Here is a 15,516-nt window from a genome sequence, read left to right on the forward strand (position 1 = left end):
GATCTAATCAGCTGTGTGCCTGCCTGTGCTCGTAGGGTTTTCCTGAATGCTTAAAACACCCAAGAAATTAATTCATAAACTCAATTTTTTGAGATCTTTTAAAACCCTTTTGTAGAGTCAAATTTGCACATTAAGTAAGTCCTACATACCCTGGCAGTTTCTGTCAATACACAGGATGGCTGTATAGTCGAGATTAAGCCTGAGATTATATTGCATTTGTGTGGTTGTGGATTTAATGATACCTTCTCACCGCAGTATTACAGTTAATGTATATGTATTTACAGTAAGTATGAGCATGCATGTGTGGGAGGAATGTGAAGGGGGAGGGAAAACAGAGGGAGAAAGAGAAAAAGAAACTGCTGCAAAGGAAGACTGAAACCGAGACAAGAAGTACATTTAAAAAAATACTAAAAGTAATTGAAAGAGGGGGAGAGAGAGTCACAGAGGAACATAAACGAGAGGGCGTTTACTGCACAATGTGTTTACCTAGTTGGGCTCTGTAAGCTCCTGGTATGTGGCATGTTACTGGTATTTCTATATTGCTTGACTCATTTTACTGTATAAAGCTGCCTCTACTTCTAAAAATCATTAAATGTTTCACCGTATGCTAGCTTTCAGTCATAAAAATGTAATTGGATCTGTGTGAAGCACTTGCTTTATTTGGGGTTGTAAAAAAAAAAGGGAGCTGTGATGGAGCTCGTCGTTACGCAGTGTAAAGAGTTTGGGAGGGCTCTTATTGTTTCCTTCAAAGTGAAAGGGGAAGTTGAATAGAATGAAACAGAATCAAATAAAACAGAACAGAAAAATACACCTTTATTGCCTTAACAATGAAGCAGAGGCAAAAAAAAGAGTGAGAGTGGAAATCAACAGGTGTTTTCTCCTTCCGACACACCTGCCTCTCTTTTACTGAGTCGTGATTTCTCAGCGGGGTCAGAAAGAAAACTCTTTGTAGCTCTGCTTTGAAGAGAGTGGGAGTCACATCTTTTTTCTACTTTGCCTGTTTAACCTTTCACGCTTCTATGTCCTGCCCCCCCCCCCCCCCCCACACACACACACACACCTTTTGATCTTTATGTGTATATGTGTGTATTTAGGTTGATGTGGCAGGAGGTTAAGTGAGGTTTTGCAGGTTTTTTGGTCATTAACCCCTCATAAGTCCTCTTATCAGATGTCATATGGATGATGATTGCTGCTCATACACAATTCCATATGTATATGCACACACATGCCCTCACATTCACAGTCATCCACCTCTTGATATATCTCTTAATGATTTACTTTCTCTTCTTCTTCTCTACCCCCCCCCCCCCCTTCTTTCTATACTGACTAGCAGGTGGTGTCCGCCTGTCGGAAGCCCTGACACATGGCTCACAGCGGGAGACGGAAGGGGAGACAGTGAGCACAGGACTGACAGAGATCTAGAATCGCGTGAACAGAAATAAAGAGGCATTTGGACATCTGCGGTCAGTCCCCTGCTACTTTGCAGCTGCGCGGGAGTCAGCGAACTGTTCTCAGCTCCGTCAGGACTTAAGAAACCACAGAGTGAGATAAAGGGGTTCTCCCTACATCTCACTGCACACAGGATGAGCCTAGGCTGGGCTGATGTTGAGGCCTCGCTGGCCTTGGATTAGGCCCTTGGGGCTGCTTCTTTGGAGAGATGGGTGATAACCCAGCTGGATCTTCCGCTGTCGCCGTCCTCCACAGCTGTCATTAGTGGCTAATGAGCTGCTGCTAGAGAGGAAAAGGACAAGGTTGCCTGTGGAGAGAGGAGGAACCTAACAGCTGTTCTTAAGAGGCCCGGAGCACTCAGACAAGGAATTCTTCCTTCTATCGAACTCTGCAAAAGATTGGAACCCTTTTAAGCTTTTTCGGGTGCAAGCATGAAAGGATATCAACTTTGGAAGTTGTTGTTGTAGACATTGTTGTTGATTTTTAATTTTTTTTTTTTATTACAGTATAAGCATGTCACTTTAAATTGCCACTATGCAGTGGAAAGACATGTTTTTTTCCGCAAAAATATTCAGTATTTGGACATAATCTTTTTTTCTCTCTCCACTGAAGGATTTTCAGCTTATTATTAGAATCAATACATTTTATTGTTAAAGCTATATTGTTTTTGTTTTACACTTTGATATCATTTTGACCTTCCTATGCCCTGAAAGACATTGGTCGCCATGGCAGCAGCCTATCGTGTAGTGGTGAGCAGTGTGAGCTGCTACAACAGTGTGGTCGTGGACCGGCGCACTCACTCCCATGCTGTGCACTACTGCTCGGGGCCATGTGGGGCGCTGTCCCAGGGACTAGACTGTACTGTGGCACACCGCGGCACCTGTTCTGAGCTGCTCATTGTGCCTGATGTTGCATACCCTGACCCAAACAGCTCACTCATACACTCCCATAACATGATCACTCATCAGCTTCCCAACCATGGTAAAATTACTGTTACTATGGATACTAGTTATAATGGTGGTCTAGAGAGAGCGGACAGCGGTGGCAACTTGTCTTTAGGGGAGGACAGCCCCACATGGCGGGGTAAAAAGGCCCCCCCCAGTAGCGGAGGATCGACTGGGAACCTGAGCTCCTCTGGCAGTCTGAAGGACATTACAGAAGAGGCAATTAACTTGGCCAGTGGTAAGCTCAAAGAATTTTCTTTTGACAAGCTCCGCCTCTCTTCCTCGAGCCACGTCACCTTCCGGAAGGGTCGTAAGGTCCGTCCTGACTCTCTCAGCCGCCGCTCCACCGACCTGGAGATAATCTACGGCCACTTCAGCTCCAACATCACCGCAAACGGAACTGTTAATGGCATGACAAATGGCACGGGTACATCTAATGATGAGAACCTGCCCCCGTTTGTTCCGGGCAAGGTAGCAAGCCTGGAGGAGACAAAAGTTAAAGGCAGCACAGCCACTTTGTCGACCATAGCCAAGGTGGGTGGTGGATCAACAAGCAGTCTATCGGGTTTTGGGTCTTTGGATCAAAGTCTGAACACGGTGGCCTCCCTGTACCGTAACACACTGGGAGAGGAGAACCTGATCGCCCGTCTGCTGGAGAAGACGCGAGCTGAGGCGGGCACTGGGGGAGCCGGTGGGGAGGATATCCGCGCCTGCCTTGACATCCTGCTTAAATGTTCTGAAGACTTAAAGAAATGCACCGACATCATCAAGCAGTGCATCAGACACAAAGCTGGTGGAGGGCCAGAGGATGGAGGAGCCAGTCCTGACAGTGTTTATCGGGCTGTGATGACCCGACTCAGCTCCTATTTGAAGAAGTTACCTCTGGAGCTGGAGGGAATTGGAAATTTGGGAGGTAGTGGTCAGGGGGGTCAGGGCACACCTGGGAGTGGGCACAGTGATCTGGCTGAGCTGGTCAACACTCTTCACTCCATCCAGCAGGGGCCGTACTCTCCAATATTCGGCAACGAGCAACCTCCTCGCTATGAGGATGTGGTGCTGTCACCTCCCATCCCAAAGAGTGTACCTCATTCTGCATCATCTACTCACTCGTCCGTTTCCTCTTCCCTCTCATCTTCTTTGAAATCAGACTCCATCCATACAAAACCAGTCCAAAGTTGTCCGCCCAGAGCCACTCCACTTACAAATGGCCTCCAACATCTACATCCTTCTTCTATCACACAATACACGCTCTCTCCTCCATCTGTCACATGCTCTTCATCCAGCTCCTCTCCAACACACTCCCCCTCCCCTCTTCATACCTCCCCGACCCCACCATACACACACACTCCTCCGGCATCCCCCATGGAGGCTCTTTATATTGAGGAGGAGGAAGCAGATGTGGGAAAGATACCAGAACAAATCTCACACCAGACACACACTCCAATCAGAGGGGTGAACGCTATCCAAAACAAAAATGGGATAACATTGGGTCAACACATGCACCTGTCGCATCAACACACACTCCATCACTCTTCAAATACTTTGCCAGCCAGTACTGGCTACAACCCCACTTGGCCTTCTCCTGCCTCATTAACAGTCTCAGCACCCAAAGCAGTCTCACACAGGAACGATGACATTGACAAGCTGCTGATGGACTTGGAGAATCTGTCTCAGAGTATGAGCCACCCCAGAAACGCTGAGCCTCCACTTCCAGCCAAAACCAGGAAGCGAGAAGGAGGCCAGGGAATCACTTCCAGTGAGGCCCTCACTCAGCCTAAAATGGCCCAGTTCCAAGCCCATAAGCCAGCCAACCACCTAGCCATGAATGGCCCTACCTCCAGGACTCCCCTGAGTGTCACTCCTCCCCAGGGAGAGAAAAATGAAGTGGTGGGAGAGGAGGAGGATGGGGCACTGCTGCTGAGGATCCTGGAGAGCATTGAGAGTTTTGCCCAGGAGCTGGTGGATTCTGGGGCAGGGAGCACAGGGAGTGCTGAGAGGAAATGTGGGAAAGAGCGTGAGGTGATGAGGCTGCTGCAGGATACACTGGCCACCACTGGCAGGCCGGATACCCCTGTGGATAGCACAAGCCCACCAGCTGCTTCCCCTGCTCAATCCATGCACACAAATAAAGCTAAACAAATTCCAGCTATACCGCCAAAACACTCCATGGCAAATACCCCTACGGTTTCACCTGCACCGACACCTGTGACCGCAGTATCTAAAGCTGTGTGTAATGCTGCATCTGAAGCTGCACCTAAACCCACATCTGAAGCTGCCCCCAAACCTCTGCCTACACCTGAGCCTGAAACTGAGGCTGCAGATAAAGTTACAGAAGTCCCTACATGCGATCCAACATCCATCCGTGCACCTGCAAGCTTGCATTCCTCCACACGTTCAGCTGAACCTACACCTGTGGCTGCACCTGAAGCTCCGGCGCCTGTTGCCATCCCAACCGTGGTAGCGCCAAGAGACTCTGCCGTTGCCGTTGGCGACCCTGCTGCTGTGAGAGACAGCGGTTCAACCCTCCTCATCCAGCAGACTCCAGAGGTGATCAGAGTAAGTCAAATTAGTAACCTTCAAATTCAAAACAACTGACAAATGCACAAGCTAATGGACAGCCAGAGAGACAAGCAGACATTAACCAAACATTACAGTTTCACATTATTACAGCTGCATCAACACACCACGTGAGAGTTTAGTGTGCACATTCAGTTATTTCATTTTAAACTGCTCCAGGAAAGGGAGCAAACTACACATCTCCTCTTAATTATTATTCTTTATGTCTGGTGAAAAAAAAAAATGTCATTATTGAGCCCAACCTTCTCTGGCTGGAACACTAGCAGTGAAGGCAGTGTCACTGCTGGTATTTGGAGTATGGTACCGTTCAAATCTATTGCAAATCAGTGTCTCAGTTAGAGGGGATATCAGCAGAGGTGGGACACATTTCTTTATTCATGGGTCTTTTCATGATTTTCGAGGATAGATGCACATAAAGTAAAGGTAAAGGTTGATTATGTTTGTATGTATGTATATGTAAAAGTTGAGTTAACCAATAATATAATCATTAGTTTGGATCATAATAAATCGCAACATGAACTTAATATGCATTTTAACACTTCCTGTTGCCATGGTGTGAGAAGCAAATAGACCGGCACACATGCAGGAACCAAGGAACTGTGTGTGATTGGTTGACAGCATAAGACTGAGAATAGACGCCTGTAACACAACAGGCGTTGATGCCACTGTAATTGATGGGCCGCGATGAATAGGGTTCATTAGCTGCGATGAACACGATGAACATGCTGATACAGTTTCCCTATCTGGGCTTGAATCAAAGCGCTGATGCTCTAAATCACGGAACAGAACAGCTCATTGTGCGAGGAGTGGCTCTTTGTTGACTTTTCCTGGTTTCTGACTTGTGTTTTGTATTTTGAACCTGTGTGTGTGTGTGTGTGTGTGTGTGTGTGTGTGTGTGTGTGTGTGTGTGTGTGTGTGTGTGTGTGTGTGTGTGTGTGTGTGTGTGTGTGTGTGTGTGTGTGTGTGTGTGTGTGTGTGTGTGTGTGTGTGAGTGTGTGTGTGTGCATGCTGGCTCACCACCCTGGGGAATATTTTAGGGTAATTTAGGGTTGTGCTACAGAGGAAGAGAGAGTAAGGTAATTGGAGCGTGTGTTTATGTGTGTGTACGTGTGTGTACGTGCATAACACACTGCCGTGAATAAATCTAGAAAGGGGGGTTACCTCAGCTTTTCTCTGATGTGGGTGTTCAACAGCACATTGTGTATTTAGGTAATTATCTATAACAGACACAAACACATTAACACCGACACAGAGCATCAAATCATCACTGCCTCACTTCCTTTGACTTTATCCCCCTTTACTAATTTGTTTATTTGCTCTACTATCATCTCTTCCTCTCCTCACCAGTCTCCCACTGCTGTTTGTGTGTGTTTATTCACTGAGCTGTGTAACCTTATGCCCTGCTGATATGTAGGGCACCTATTTATGAGGTTACCATGGCAGCTGCCACAGTCAGAACAGAACAGCCAGCGACCGAACACATCATTATAAGATCTCATTCCCCCTCCGTCCTCTGTCTGCCTATCCATCCCTCCTTCCTCTCTGTTTTTGTTTGTTCTGCTCCTCTGTCTCCACGCCTCTTGTATCTTTCATTATTTCTCTCTATGTTTCTCTCTCTTTCCAGCATCTGTGTCCTTTCTGTTTATCCTGTTAGTGTCCTTCTTTCACCTACAGTCAAGGAGTTGACCACCACTTCTCCTCCTGTCCTGTGATTGGCTGCCGTGTTATTTTGGGAGCGCTGAATAACAGTTGTTGCTGTGTGGAGGGCAGAGCAACCTAATGAGAGGTGCTGATTGGAGCACAGCGGGGGGGCTGGTCAAGGTGGGTTACGGTGGGGGGGTTGGGGGCAACTCTTGGCACACTGAGTGTTAACGGTATCGTTACCCCCCAACCCCCTCCACCACTGGCAGAGCTAGGTGTGAGGGAGGCCTAAATCTGTCTACCCCTCTGTACTATGGCATCCTGCTAACAGACTTACTGTCGCCACAGTGTAAATGGACCTGCTTAATGTGTGTGTGTGTGTGTGTGTGTGTGTGTGTGTGTGTGTGTGTGTGTGTGTGTGCGAGTGTGTGTGCGTGTGCGCGCGTCCAGTTGTTCATGTGTGTGCATTTACACATGTGTTCATGCATATGTATATGTATACAGGTGTATTTATGTGATTCCCATTTGAATTAATGTGTGCTTGACCAAGCGTGTGTGTGTGTGTGTGTGTGTGTTTGTTGGCCGGAGGGTAAGTTGACCCAGTGCTACTGTGGGTCACAGCTGAGTTTGGGAATAGCTCTCTGACACCTAATACCACCTCTGGCACTCTGGGAATTATGCTAATTTTCCTCAGCGCCAACCCCGCCTCCTGCCTCAGTTGCACATTAAACTGCCAATCAAACTATAAACAAGCCAAGCACCCTCACACACTAGTGAGAAAATGCCTTTGCACTCTCATACACAACTACTTAGACACTCCACCTTGGAGATTTGTAGCTGTGTTTCCCTTGGCATTGCCATGGCTTTGATGGGAAGCTCTGCTAAGCCCTCTGGGATGACACTAGCCTCAGGCGGTAGCATCCTCATCTGTGTGTTTGTGTGTGTGCACATGTGTTTATTGTTGATTCTGCTGCTGACAGACTAATACAGGGCTTTCTGCACCTGTCAGAGCAGACCCATTAATCTCCATGGAGACAGGGAAGCCAGCTGATATAAATCAGAGGCAAGGCCACAACAGTCAAAATCAGAGCGGGGCGGCGTGGCAGCACTGATGCTGAGAGTAGAGTCGACAAAAACTGCTTTTGGTACTTTAGGTCAGTGACCTTCCAGGGCAGTTGGTCTTTCTTTCGCTTCCCCTATATAAAATATAAGAAGAGATATTTGAGATCACATTTCCCTGCACCTAAATCTGACCTGTATGTTTTTTGTTTCAGTGGGGTTGTTCCAGTACAGCCAATGGTGACATGATTTACAGACACACATACACTCCTGGCTGTATCCAGAGCTGCCATCCTGACGGCTTAATTAACCCGCTGCTGATTTGAACGTTTGTGCCAACTGCTGTGGACGTGTTTGTAGGCTAGAATAGTGCTGGTCAGTTGCAGCTCAAGTCAGAGTGCGCTGGAGAGTTCCCCTGCAGGAAGTTAATGAGAAAGTGGTAAAACTTAACCTCACGCCTTCTGCTCAAAAGATTTTCTGGGACACAACTGTTAAGATGTCCATTGCCAAATTGAAACTGCCTTTCAGTGTAGTTGTTTTTTATCTTGTAGCTGCAATGCGACAACACACTGTATGACTAAATTGATTTTTTTTTGTCAAAAACTAAGCAAAAACAAGTATTTCCCCTAGTAACATTGCAACACAAAGTTACTTTTCCCTAGTCCTGTTGAGCCCCATCAAACTTGCATGTGTAACTACACAAATTCTCAAAACTAGAACAAAAATTGTCAACCAACCCAGGAACAAGGTCAAATATAAAAGACAGTCCTCTTCCATGAGTCACAGTGTTCATTAAAGTGTTCAGGAGATAAATGCCACTCAAGGGAAACTCTGAATATTTCAGTTCATGAGGGAAGGATGAGTGTTCCCCTTTCTGACTTTTCCTGCCCATATATTTTAGTCAGCTGAGGACAGGAACTGTTGACCTTTTAGATAGAAATCTGCTACTTTTTTGGCATAGAAGGAGCGATAAAGAAAAGTGTGGAGATTCAAAGGAAATAAAAGACTGAGAGGAAAGCTGAATGAATGGCTGTCTGTGTGAGACAGCAGGAGGCAGAGATGTTGAGTTAGAGAACAGAGGAATTCGTAGGGAGTTAGAGAAGAGGAACAGGCGTAGACGAAGAAAGGAGATGAGAAAGAGACTCCTGGTGCTGGGGGAGGGGGATGGAGTTAGCAGGGGGGCTAGTGTACAGTTGTTGACTTTGGGTCAGCGGAGGATGACATCATTCCTCGGCTGCTTCCACAGGAAATAAGGTCACAGTGGGAACCTCCGCCAAGCGGGGAAAGACGCCTGTTCCAACCTAGGTGCACAAACACACAGATGAATACATTCATTTACGCACACGCACACACACGCACACACACACACACACACACACACACACACACACACACACACACACACACACACACACACAAACACACACACACACAATGCACTCCCAGAAAGGGGCCTGTGTTGCTATGTGAGCGAGGACTTTTCCAATACAGTTCATACCATCCAAGGTTAGCCTGGACAATGGCATTTTCAAGACCCAGCCCCTTGATACACACACACACACACACACACACGCACACACACACACACACACACACACACACACACACACACACACACACACACACACACACACACACACACACACGCACACACACATACATACACTCATACAAAGCACTTTTAATTTAAGCAAGTGACATCATAATTCACCACTCCCATTGCAGCCTGGGATAGCATCCAACTGCTTTTGGAGTGTGTACACTTTCACAGATGCTTTTATGCACACACACACACACACACACACACACACACACACACACACACACACACACACACACACCTATGCAAGCCTGACTTCTTTTTTTTAAGCAAGTCACTTTTTCATCTGAAAAGTTTTTAGCTCAGTGGGAGGTATTGCTGCGTAAGTCTTCGGGCCTCCCTCTGTGTCACTGTGGAAACCAGCAAAACATGTTTATCAGCAGTAGGTAGTTAATGGGACTCCCCTACCCCAGAATATCAGATGTGCGTTCAGATTGGCTGTGTGTGTGGGGGGTGGGGGGGGCTCCCCCACAGAATCATGGCACCAGAGGAGATCAAATTAAGACTGGATGTGTTTTAGGGTTATTTCAGAATACTGACGGTGTTGATGTGGGTGTGGCTGGCTGTGTGTGTGTCTGTCTTAGTGTTGGCTTGTGTGTGTGTGTGTGTGTGTTTGTTTCCATGCGAAATAGTTTGCCAATGTTCCAGAACATTAGGACAACCCCCCCCCCCCCCCCCCCCCCCCCATATCTCCCTACAGTCTCCCTGTTTAACCTCTCTCTTTGAACTCACTTTTCACCCAGCTCCACCCAAACAGGGCTGGGGCTGCCTCACTGCTAAAATACTCTCACCAGTTGGTCCAGACAAGTGCGTCACGATTAAGTTTGCCTGTGTCTGTAAATATTAATGCAGAAAATGGTATATAACAAGTTATTTAACATGTTGTGATGTGTCACTAATGACAAATCTGCACATTTTTTTTACTTCTGTTTTTGTTTGCATGATAATTTTATTTAAAGCTGTGGTTCCCACTTTGATGATTTATAAGCATATGGTTCAACATCACGTAAAACCTCTCACTGTCAGCCAGGGATTTTTGCCTTGAATGAGATGAGATGAGGGAGCTGAAGCCGAGAGGATCAGAGGCAGCAGAAACCAGCATCTTCTGTCACATCCAGGCTCACCTGTGAGGCTTGAGTGTTGCACACGTTAGACATGGTAACAAGCAGAGAGCTGCTACCCTCTAGCGACTCTCAGCCCTTACTGTATCATGGGGTACTGTGTGGGCTTGCAGGCCAACCTCCACTTCTGTGTTTTTTATATTAAGAGGAACTCTAGCTCCATCTACAGGATGATCTGTGAACTAACACTAGTGTGTCAGGTTTGAAATCACAATCTGTTAAATTTCCCAAGAATGTTCTTCCATTTCTTAAGCTGCTTTTAATGCATTTAACGGTCCTGTGTCGAAACAGTTGCCATGACTGATTGTGACATTGTGATGAAGTGACTGTGGGAAGGAAAGGGTGCTGAAAGATTCTCTGTTCTCTATTCTGGGTCAAAGAGAGGTGTTTTCAGAGGCTGTTGTCCTATGTTGTATGCTTGAATTATGTAGTGGGAAAATATTGCTCAAGGTGCATGGCAAAGGGATGTTAAGGTGGATGTATGTTGGGGTAGGATCATTGCTTGTGCAACATACTTTTGAGCATTCTTCACTAGTGTGCATTCTTACGTTTCTTGTTATGCACATTCTTCAAGATTATTTTTTTGGCAGTTTTCCAAATTTTTATGACATAGGACAGACAGGAAATGGGGTGATAGAGGGGGATACATGCAGCAAAGGGCCTCAGATCGGAGTCGAACCCGTGGCCGCTGCTTCAAGGACCTTCAGCCTCTTTATGTGGAGCGACTGTTCTAACCACTCAGCCACCGGTCGCCCCTAATGCACATTTCCTCTCCATAACATTCTTGTCTATCTTTACTCTTCTATCTGCAAAAGAGAAGAAACAGGAGCTGATTTGATCTGAACATTGGCTATGTCAAGTCTCTTAGTGCACGCTAGTGACAGCTCTGTCACTGCAGCTCGGGGCACTGCTGATGTAGGATTAGCTCACTTACTCCAAATCTTAAGACAGCCATGGGAAGGTAATGCAAAACCTGCCCTGATATAAATATGAAAAGCCAAGTTGGCCAACGAAGGCTCGGAGTTTGTTGTTATGAAAGATTACTTGTTGACAGGCTGCTGTTCCCGCAGAGAGAGATGATTCGCTGAGAGTTGTTCTGGTGATGTAGCTGGGCAACCCTCTCAGAAATGGGCAGTGAAGTTCACATTTCAATGAATCTTCTCATAGCAGGAAGCATTTCCTCTGGTTATTATTGAGGCAGCTGTATTTGGCTTAAAGGTTCAGTTTCATTTTTTAAACTGTATGAGATGCTGCTATTCCAAATTACACACTTGGAGAATGCATATGGGGTAGAGCCTGGCAGGCCGACATTGCTATCAGGTCGTCATGCATCAGTTTTAGTGTGTATGTTGACTGTGAATATGCATAAAGACACTGCAAAGCAATACACAGCAAAAAAAAAAGAGATTTTCTTTTTTGTATGTCTGAAACTTTAGCCAATAGCATGTGAAATGCATACAATGAAATATAACAGTATGCAAACACGAAGCACTATGCCTGCATAAATATACCACAATGCAATGTGGTAGGAACTATGTTCATAACAGACAGACCGTAAATGAGGCGGCTCTGTAACGCCAGTAATGCTTTAATTAACATTTCTGCACCTGGGACTGTTGGACTAGTTCCTTACCTTGTCCAGTGATTTAAGCATCTAACACCAGCAAGGAAGCTCTCAGGGAGTGACGTGGTAATTACAGCTCAGTGCATCCAACATTTTTTTGTTTATTCACACAAAAGTACGATAATACACATATTGAGTATGTAGTGCATAGTCGCAATTTCAGACTCAGCCATCATGTTTATGTTATGTGCTGTAAAATAAGAATATCACCAGATATATTATGGTGTTTTTAGAATTTTGAATGGTAAAAATTGGCTGTTGGTACTTGAGCCCCAGACATTTTGACTAGAGGACACTCACACTAGGCCTGTTGCAATAAGCAATAAATCAATTAACCACGTGATTTAATGAGCTCAATAACTTTGCCAGCCACAATAATTTCCATTTTTCCGTTTTCCTTGTGTCTCTCTAGAAGGGACTGGATGACAAGAGTTTTCACTCTGTGTGCAGCATGAGAGCCCTGTTAAGGGGCAAGTTAGAGAGCGCGCAAGTTGAGATTTGGAGGTATAAAAACAAAGTTGGAATTGGTTTCAAAGCCGAACACCACAGCACCACACGTGTGGGAGCACTACGGGTTCAAACCAAATGACCACGGTGAACCACTCCACCTGAGCGAGTCGGTGTGTCGTATTTGTTTTAAAACAGTAACAACTAAACGTGTTAAATGTGAGAGTCCATTTTATCCATTGTTTTTGGTTGTTTTGTTTATTTATTTTGGATATTTTGGAGTTCTAGTGTTATATATTCTTTAGAAATAAATGTTTTTTGATCTTTGAAAGGGCGTACTTGAACTATTATGCCATTATCAGTATATCAATTGAAAATGGTCTCAAAACAGCAATATTATCGCTTCTTGCAATAATTTCTAGGACAATTTATCGCCCAGCTTTGTTGTCCTCCTCTGATTCAGATGGGAGGTAGACCATGACAAGCACTGTTTCACTTCATCTATCACAGAGGCAGCACCCTCTCCCACTCCCTGCAGTTTAGAGAGGGGGTTCCCAAGGCAACTTTGTGTGTGTGTGTGTGTGTGTGTGTGTGTGTGTGTGTGTGTGTGTGTGTGTGTGTGTGTGTGTGTGTGTGTGTGTGTGTGTGTGTGTGTGCGTGTGTGCGTGTGTGCGTGTATGTGTATGTGTGTGCGTGTGCGTGTGCGCGTGTGCGTCCTTCTTGAGAGGAAGTGAGACTGCCGATAAAGAATAGAGCTGGGATGTGAACTGTGTTTCCTACTGTTGGCACGGTAACCCTGGGAGCATTCTACCCGCCACTCAATCCAGGGAAGGGGTTATCGCCATGGAGATGGCATTTGGCAGGCCTGGTCTAAAGTGAGTGTGTGTATAATCACAGGGATGGGGAGGGGGAGTTTGACTATTTCAATGATATCAAACTTTATTTGTCCTAGTGGGCAGTCGGCTTCACTGCAAGTATTTAAAACAACATAACATGAAACTATTAGGCTTGCCAATGCAGTACTGATTACAGCAAACTTCCCATTAAAGTTTTTATAAACCTACATATTTAAACACATTTTTGAATTAATTGAAGCATTTAGCACAGAGCAGGTTTTTAAGGCATTTTCATTACAAATTTAAGTATATATAATAATTTTTTTGTAGAAAGTTTGTAATCTTAATGTGATTGGGCAGTCCAACTAAATGCCTGATAACTACTAAGTTATCAGCAAAATCTCAGATTCGTTTTCATGCACCTGTGTGTGTTTGTGTGTGTGTGTGTGTGTGTGTTTGTGTGTGTCATGTGTGCATCCAATATGTGTGTGAAATCTGCCCGGTGCCTGAAGCAGAAATAAACATGAAATCGGTGGCTATATTTACAAAGATAATTTTACGCACAGCAGACAGCCAATTTCAGCGAGCAGGTGTGTGTGTGTTTGTGTTTAGGAAGTTGTTATGTTCACACTATTCAACTTCTCTGAAAGATGGAAGAAGAGGTTCCTGCTCACTGAATCCATTAAGGCATATGCGCACACTCACGCACACCCACTCACACTCACTCACCCACACACACTCACTCACCCCCCCCCCCACACACACACACACACACACACACAGATGATATGCCTGGCAAATTTGACACATGTATGAATGCTTGTGTGTTAATTAAACCCTTTAAGAGGGCTTGTGTGCACGTCCAGTGGGACAAAGGCGACAGTTGTTGTTGTTGGACAACTGATCCCCCCCGCTTCGGTCCCTCCGCTCTTCCCATTATGCACGCATTTGATCAATGCCGTGAAGACTGCTGACTCACCTGTTCCTGTAGCAGTGGGGTTGGATTAGGTCTGAGTGGTGGGTGGAGGCAAGTGCAGTCAACCCACACTCACATACACCTGTTGCTCAGTGCCTACCCTCCCACCCCCTTTAACTTCCATCTCTCTCTTCCCTCTCCTTCCCTCTCCTCTCACCCTCTCTGCCAAAATAATAAATGTATTTCTAGGATTTTATATGTTGCTTGACTTGTTAATTAAAAGATAAGTATAAAGGCATCAAAAAGCATCCATGCGTCATCCATTGAATCACATGTGATTTCAGTATAAATCCGTATCAGACAATAGTCATTTCGATTTAGTTCTTATTTCGCTTCGGTCCGTGTATTAAAAGTAGAGCCTGGCGCGATGATTTTTGAGACTGATATCAATTTTAGAGGGGGAAAGATAAAAAGATAAGTTTTTTTTTAGCTGGAATGAAAATAACCCCTTTCTATATGGGTTTTACACTGTTTTGCACCGATAACATTAAGCTAAGGGGCTCTTTTTAAACAAATAAATTCTAGAAATGAACCCTAAATAAGAATGGATAAAAAACGTTTCATATCGGTCAACATATGCTGATGCCAATATAAACCGATATGTCTGTGATAGGCCAATATTGTCCGATAAATTGGTCAGTTTCTACTGAAAAGACCTGTTGAGTCGGATGATGGCCTTTACCTTCATGCTTAATACGTCTGAACAGGAATAGGGGCAAAAAGTAATATAATGTGCCCTGTTGTTTCAGTGATTTTAACCCTAAATTTCCATTAAAACTGTAATAATATTGTTACACTTAGAGAGTAAACTGTGAACCAACAATGACATATTATGACGGATTAAAGTTGATACGGCAAACGTAACACATGCACACATCCAGCAGACACAGAGCAACAGTAGCATTCATTTGGAGTTGTGTTTCTGGCCCACCCGCTGAAGCTTAGTCCAATGTTCACTATCCTTTTAGCTTTGTTTTGGTCCCTCTGGAAATCTGTGGCTCTTTAGCTGCCAAATGCTTTGTTATGTTCACCAGCTAGTCACTAACGGTATCTAACCCACACCCACACTTTTTATTGTAATCGCTGTTGTGCCAGCTTCAGTGACAGATCGTTTTAAAAGATGTAGTGAAGTTTAACACTCAGGATTCATTCTGGCTTTAGGACCAAGCGCAGACATTTTTTGAGAGGTAGTGTTTCACCGACTGTCAGTCAGAGAGGAAAAGAGCACACAGCTGCCCAATG

At 45.2% G+C, this 15,516-nt stretch overlaps 1 protein-coding gene across 3 annotated transcripts in view; it reads left to right on the plus strand.

The window, feature by feature from the left end:
* Positions 1-15,516, plus strand: part of ppp2r3a (protein phosphatase 2, regulatory subunit B'', alpha) — a 60,117-nt gene that overhangs the window by 31,094 nt on the left and 13,507 nt on the right. For all 3 annotated transcript variants that reach the window (XM_083924692.1, XM_083924690.1, XM_083924691.1), the window contains exon 2: positions 1,334-4,949. In XM_083924692.1, the coding sequence (XP_083780818.1) occupies positions 2,175-4,949 (2,775 nt within the window). In that variant the 5' untranslated portion in view covers positions 1,334-2,174. The remainder of the gene's footprint in view (positions 1-1,333; positions 4,950-15,516) is intronic.

Source organism: Echiichthys vipera, assembly GCF_963691815.1.
Source record: "Echiichthys vipera genome assembly, chromosome: 12".
In the NCBI taxonomy this organism is placed as follows: domain Eukaryota; kingdom Metazoa; phylum Chordata; class Actinopteri; order Perciformes; family Trachinidae; genus Echiichthys; species Echiichthys vipera.